General features: G+C 44.1%; 1 protein-coding gene across 1 annotated transcript; it reads left to right on the plus strand.

Moving 5' to 3' along the window:
* Window positions 1–283: 283 nt before the first annotated feature.
* LOC123171426 (MEIOTIC F-BOX protein MOF-like) lies at window positions 284–2,740 on the plus strand. The gene is made up of 4 exons (XM_044588934.1): window positions 284–1,165; window positions 1,258–1,455; window positions 1,538–1,814; window positions 2,703–2,740. The coding sequence occupies exons 1-4, from the start codon at window positions 284–286 to the stop codon at window positions 2,738–2,740; spliced, it is 1,395 nt and encodes a 464-aa protein (XP_044444869.1).
* The last annotated feature ends 4,518 nt before the right edge of the window (window positions 2,741–7,258 follow it).

A 7,258-nucleotide genomic window follows, 5' to 3' on the forward strand; every position in this document is an offset into this window, starting at 1 on the left:
AGCGAATGGTTGTGAGAGACGGAAGAAATAAGGCAAAAAGATAAGGAAGCGGTGCGTGCGTAGAAGCTACTAGTAGAGCCGAGCGAAGCCTGTGTCCGGCGCAATACTGAGCCGGTCCGCCGATTACAAGGCTTTCCCTAAGTGGAATGTTGGTGGAACCCTCGTACTGGCTCAGAGTAGTGGTCGTCCGCCAGTCCACAGCATCAGTTTCAGTCCCCACCTGGTAGCACAATTCTAGGGTTTTGTCGTTCCGTCCCGTCGGAGAGGTGAGATCCGGGCGTCCATGGAGGCGAGCTCGGGGCCTCGCCGGAGTTCCGCCCAGGAGCCAGATGGCCCAGGCGACGGAGCGGACCTCATCAGCACCCTCCCCGACGAGCTGCCCCTCCTCGTCCTCGCCCGCCTCCCCTGCACCGGAGTCCTCCCCCGCCGGTGGCTCGGCCTCTGGGCCGGCCTCCGCCAGATCGTCTTCCGCGGCGTGGCCCTCCCCTCGCTCGAGGAGGCGCTCGGCCGTGTCACTCCGCCTGCGGTTTCCATCAAGCAGCAGCGTGGACCCGTCCCCACGGAGCACTGGACAGACAGCGCCGCCGCCGGCGTCCCCATCAACTCGCTGCTCCGCGCCGCCGCGCGGCTCGATCCGGAGAAGCTCGACTTCCGCCTCCCCTCCGGCTTAATCGACCGTACACTCGCTGTCGATCTGCCTTGCTTCCAGCGCGCCACCTCCATCGCGCTGGACCTTTCCCCCATCACCCTGGCCGTGCCGGCCGGCGCCGATTTCCCCGCACTCGAGACGCTGTCCCTGGCGCGTTGCAGTACCGATCTCGACGCCTTGCTCTCCTGCTGCCCGCGCTTGCGCACGCTCCGCCTCAGCACGGCCAGCGACATTAGGGTCAACTCGCCGTCGCTCCAGGAGCTTGTCGTCTGCTGTGAGACCAGTGTGACACGACATGTCGACATCGTTGCTCCCGCGCTTAAGCAGTTGGCCATCTCATTGACGGCGGTGGACCTCAGCATCTCCGTCTTGGCACCAATGGTGGAGAAGGTCTCGTGGCACTGCCTATACTTTGGACCGCGTATTGTGTTTGGTCTTTGGGGCCTCAACAAGGTGCAGCTACAATCGGCAGAAAGACAAGGAGAGCCATCGTCGCTGTGCATTTATGCTTGTGCGGTGCGTCCCTTTTACTGTTCAATCTGCTCCAAGCTCTGACTAAACTAATTTTGTGAATGATATCTATCTATCGTGGCAAATTGTTTTTTCAGTTCTCTGGCTTTTTTCGCGCTCAGGCAGGCCACTTTAAGCAGGAGATCGAGAAACATATGGTTGCTGCTTTCTCTGGTTTAGAGCTTCATCTCACAGCGAGGGGGCATGCTTTTGGAGCGTTAGTGTTTCATCTTCTTAGAATGAATCGAATTCGTACTGCTACACGGAGGCTTAAGGTCGTCCTAGAGAGATCAACGGTAATTCTCAGGTCTGATTATATACCCAATAGTACATTGTGTATTTGTGTGGTTATTCATATATGTACATTTTTTGTTTTAGTTCAAAGAAGTATGCCCGCCATACTGTCCTTGTGAGTCAAACTGGAGGTCCCAGACTATATCCTTGGATGCTCTCGAAGAAGTGGAGTTCAATGAATTCGACGGAGCAGATCATGAGTTTGATTTATTGGAATTGATACTTGGATGTGCACCGACACTAAAAAGAATGATTGTCAAGCTGTCCGAGGAGACCTCGGCAAGTAATGATGGATGCGCAAAGATAGACAACATCTTCAAGGCATGGTCCTCTGTGGAATGTGATGTTTATCACAGCTCTGGTGAGATATATTTGGCATGCATTATTAATATCTTCCTAATGAAACACAGATATATTCCCTCCGTTTCCGAAAAGAAGGCTTATAAATTTTCTCCTAAGACAAACGGTGCATAGTTTGACCAAGTTTGTAAAAAGGCCATAGTGATACTAATTTTGTATTGTAGTTGCTGATAATTTTTCTTATATAAGTTTGTTCAAATTTTGCACCGATTGAAATGAGACAAAATTATAGTCATTTTAGGAGACGGAGGAAGTAACTGTTAATCGTTGTGTAAGATCTGACTGGTCGAATATGTGGAGTTGACATGCCAATTATATAGTTTGGTTGTGCACGTATAATTTATTAGCTAATTAAACATTTTATATTTCTGCCAAATTTGTGTGCTCAGATGCTCATGTTTTTTTTAGAAACTGAAACTGAATGGTGGATTGGATGATAATAAAAATTAAGTATTTTTACTCACTTACCTAAATTGCTCTTTTGCATTGCACAATCTTCTTCATTGATCTTGCCCTTTTATTTTGCACCTGCATTTGAGTTTCTTATTTAGGTTATCCCATCTGAATTCATCGGCATTGGGGTTTGGTACAAATTTTAGTTCGATTTAAACTTTATTCAGCAATTATTTTCCTATTTCTTTCTGCTGTCAGCGTGTATTCCATTTTATTTCTGGTTTTGCATCTGTATTCAGTAGCAAAAATACAGTTCCCAGATAACCTAAAGTTTGTTGTCCCATCTTAATTTTTCATTGGCCTTCGGGTTTCTTTCTGCTCTCATCATATTGTGTTTTATTTGGCGGCATATAAGAATAATACAGGGGGAGTCTCCCGTCTGTTCTCATTCTTTTTTATACTGACTTGAGCTTGTTTCTATTTGTCTCCTCTTCAGGGTTAATGCACGGCAGCCAAAATTGCCCGTCGACATGATTCTCATCCTTGGGTCTCTTGATCCTGTGGTGCGCATTGACAAGATCATCCTTAGGTCTGTGGATTCGTGGTGCACATTGACAAGGTCGATCGTCTCAGGACTTTGCTTGGTTGCATCAACTGATCATCTGGCGTGTTCTTTTGCCAGTGTACTGTACTAGGTTATATATAAGGTGCTCAGTTGTATCTTGTGGTTACTATGCCGTTTGACTAATGAATTAATGCACTCTACCTTTGTTGTGAGTCAATTACTCGAAGCCGACTATCATGTTAAGCCTATGGTTTCAGTTCTCATTTTGCACTGTTTCATTGTGACGAAGACATTGCATGCTTTCAGCGGTAGTAAAATTATCTGCAGTGAATGCTCCCCTTACCGCTCTTAGTGCTTATACAGCTGTGGTTGGATGAACCAAACGGCTCTGTGAGATAGCTCAGTACCTTAAACTTGGAATTGTCCTCTCTTTTCTAACTACTGCACTGCACCCTATATGATGGATTGAAGATGCATCTTTGTGTCACTTCTGTTTTAGCAAAATCTTTGTCATCTTGTGTAGATATGCAAGGTGCAACTTGATTCCTGGCAATACTCGTTGCTTGAGTGCAATATATGGGAAGAAGTATCTGGACTCTTGTTTATTCTGGAGTTTGTGAAGCTCTGATTGCTTAAATAACGCCGGTGGGAAAGGCTTGGCTGTCCGGCTTGAGTGAGGAACTGCAGCAAGATGAGTTCGTCATAGCGGTTGTAATTAACACTGTGGGCAGTCTAGTTGTGCCTCTCTTTGTGAAGGGATACATGTATGGCTTTCGGATCCTTCAGATCCTTTGTGCATCCGCATGAACATCATTAGGCAACGAAGCTCTCTAATGAGAGTATGGTTTATCTAATGAATGGTTGGATGTTTCATCTTTTTTGAGATTTTCCAGTGTCTTATTCTTTTGTTTTCTTATAGCTCATCATCTGCTTAGGCCGTCTCTAACCAAACCCTTATCCTGTAACTCCTCAAATGATCTGTCAAACTTTAATGCCTGAAATATAAGGCGTTAAAATGTGGCTGGAACCTAACCGAACTTCTATATTTAACTCTCTATTTTTTAAACTAATTATTCCATCCTTTGTGACATACATATTTCAAACAATTGCATGGTATTTCACCAACAATTATTTGAATAGTTGAAATGCAGCATATCCAACAATTGAACTACAAATATTATAGTTTATCTAATTGAACAATTCAAATTATAACATACATATACTTCATTCAAAAGACACCAAATCAATCAAGTCTACCCAAAGAATCGGTGGAGCCGGTGAGGCAGCAGTTGGTGGGGCAGTTGGTGTCGCAATAGATGATGGGAGTTCAACAAAATATTCTAAGGGGGCAGCAGGCGCTGCCCCGAGGTTCTCTCTCTCTCTCTCTCTCTCTCTCTCTCTCTCTCTCTCTCTCTCTCTCTCCATGGACGGGACATGGTCCACGTCCATGGGCTGGGGTGGGACTTGTTCGTGAGCATGTGTGTTTGGTCGCCGGCTCCCTCCGGTGCAACAATGTCGGCAGCCTAAGGGGCCGTGGAAGCAACCTGCATAGTCGGTTCAGCCAATGGGGCCGGCTGAGCAGAAGGCGGGGTCTTGCTGACGGTCTGCTTGGTATCCTGAAGATAGATCTCTGCTTGCTGCATCCAATAAAAAGACGACTGTTAGGTCTTCGGCCAAATTTAACAAATCAAGTACAAGCAAATATCAAACTTGTAACTAGAACTACCGTGATAATTACAGTAACGAATATTAGTGCAATTTCGGACGCATTGAGGCATGCGGACTGCGCGGATGCGTCCGACTGTATCCCTAGAAAAGAGGACCAGTTAGGGTTTCCCTAGGTGAGCAGCACATCCCTGAATCTACCAGGGATTCAGGGCATTGGACATATTTATTCTGGAGTAATTTTCCTTTTATTTTTCTGTTATTCTGTTATGTTAACCCTTATTTTTCCGTGCTCTTTTTAGCTGGACCAAAAAAGTGATGGCACCTGGTTTTGTTTCGACCACGATACTGGAGACTCCGAGGGGTTTTGCCTACTTCAGTGTTTACGGACCTGCAACTTCTGGACCAGAGGTTTGTATACAACCATTTCCAACCGTCCTTCCATGTCAGTCACTTCCATTCTGCTTCTTATGATGCTTCACTTTGTTATTACAGAGTATATGGTCATTGTTTATCAAGAAGAGCTTTGCTACAAAAGTTAGTATTTCTGATACTCTATGTACCATGCTTTGATTAGCGTTTGCTTTGGTTGTGTTCTCTTATTTAATTTGCACTCAGGAATCAGGCTTAATCATAATCTATATATATTATCACTGGCATTAAAGAGTTAGGGAGCTTGCAACTAAAAGGTACATCCAAAATATCTTACACAGCAAAATAATCTGTTGGAGAAATGCAAGGTTACTGTGCTTCATTTGTAAGTTTTCTCTCTAATAACACTCTGTTACTTTCTTACCAGGTTATGAGTTTGCGTGAGTTCGTAAAGGTCGATAAGAAGTCTGTTGCGCTTGCGCTCAAGGATGGTCTTGGTAAGAGGCTTCCTGATATCTTTTTAGTAGTTTGTCTGTGCCTTTCTCTTTCCATGAATTAATGGTCACTGCTAATGTATCAGTAACATCTTTTATTGCTAGAAAATTGATTTCTTTGACGACAGGTTACTCATGAACTGATGTGGGGGTTAAGGAATGTGTTGTATGATTATACTGCCAGCGAGAAAATCCCTGAGAGTGTGCAAGCCGCCCGCCACTGCCAGCGAGATGCCGCCGCCGGGACGCGCGAGGCGGCTGTCGTTGCCACGCGAGCCACCACTGGGACGTGCGAGGAGGAGTTGTGCCTTCTTCCGGGCACCAACGTGTCGTCGCCCACCACGTTACCCGACACGCCGCGGCCCTGATTCGCCGCCGCCTTGCCATCCTCGTACAACGACTCAACTTGTCGCGCCTCACCCGCTGGACTTCACCTCCACCATGCCGGATGGCCCTGCCTCCTCTCGGGTTCTGAGTGATTCCATATATTCTCAGCTCTATAATTCTGGTTTGTCATTATCAGCAAAAGAAATCTACAAATTCTCTTGTATCTCCTCCTCCTTCGGTAGAGGTGTCTAAAATCCTAACCTCTTGGCATTATCCTATTTGTCATTACAGCCCGAACAAGAGATTCAAACGCTCAGGTTCATATGCATCTATGGGTGAGTTCTTAGTTTTGTTCAATTTGCTCCACAACATGGTGGCTGTGCGTCCTTGCAATGGCATGGTGATAGCAAGGAAATCGAGCGTCACCTCTCTTTCTCTATTCAGGTGTCCTCACTTCAGTTTTCTGATGTGCTATTTTGTTCTACATGTTGGCCAATTGTTATCTCTGGAGTGCTTCATCTGTGTGCGTTTTTGTAGGAATATTCCATGTGTCATTGCTACCAGTTCTACTGAAAATCAAAAGGCTGCTATATTATTGCCACTTTAATGCCAGGGATTTAGATTATTTTCCTTGTACGTATTTGTGCTACAGATGTTAAAAAATAGTGATATTCCTGCTACTTTACAGGACTCCTGGCACTGTGATGCAGGAGTGTTGGCAACTATAATTCAGATTCCGTTTACTATGAAAGAATGAACTACAAGAATTGTTTTGTAGTCGTAGGACTTCTTGTGTTATGAGAGTAGCAAGCAAGTGTTATTTTCAATTTATGATGTTATGATATAGGAGCCATATGCAAGGGTCTTCTTTCGCAAAATAAAAATAAAAATGCAAGGGTCTTGAAGTCGACTCTGATATTTCCAGGTTTATATAGTGGTAACAAGTGATTTACCACTCTGATGTTATATAAATGTATATCCTCTTGAGTGTCATAGTGTCATGTAAACAAAACACATTAGTTGTTGAAATTCATAGTTATAATTACTTCTGATTTGACACAACGGTATAAAAAAATTAACTTGGTTTACACAATCGTTTTTAAGAGTACAGGCATGTTTTCTGCCTTGGTATGAATGCAAAACAAAAAATGCAGTCGTCTAAAATTAAGAGAAACATAGGCATACATGAAAAGTTTCATCGCCATGTGAATCTTGTGATCATGGGCGTGCTATTCCAGAATAAACAGTGATGTTATGTTTTAGCTTCTTTACCAAAATATGGTAATGCCTTTTTGGTTTCCAGAATTTGGTTGTTTACTGTAAAAAAGAATATGAGTGCACTGTTTGCTAATATGGATGGTTTATATGTTTATATTTTACAGGGGAGTTTGACTGTCCAGAGAAGATTTGGTACGGCATAATGATGATCTCCTACCTCATATAGTTTGATGATATAATCGCTTTCAGAGAAGTCGTAAACGATTTGTATATATTTTTGAGTTTCACCACCGGTAACGTCTTTTGTAGAGTAAAACTCACATTAATTATTCTCTAATACCGGGATATTGAGTACAGCCCTTTGATATCTTGAGTTATCGTTTTCACCCATGTTTGAGCTGGCAAGATCTT

The sequence above is a fragment of the Triticum aestivum genome, chromosome 7D (genome assembly GCF_018294505.1).
Source record: "Triticum aestivum cultivar Chinese Spring chromosome 7D, IWGSC CS RefSeq v2.1, whole genome shotgun sequence".
Classification (NCBI taxonomy): domain Eukaryota; kingdom Viridiplantae; phylum Streptophyta; class Magnoliopsida; order Poales; family Poaceae; genus Triticum; species Triticum aestivum.

Bases quoted from the DNA above. Each gene is read 5' to 3' on its own strand.
- LOC123171426 (XM_044588934.1), top strand. From the start codon at position 284: ATGGAGGCGAGCTCGGGGCCTCGCCGGAGTTCCGCCCAGGAGCCAGAT. The intron at 1,456-1,537 runs GTAATTCTCAGG...TTTTTGTTTTAG, and splicing joins TCGTCCTAGAGAGATCAACG to TTCAAAGAAGTATGCCCGCC. The intron at 1,815-2,702 runs GTGAGATATATT...TCTCCTCTTCAG, and splicing joins TGATGTTTATCACAGCTCTG to GGTTAATGCACGGCAGCCAA.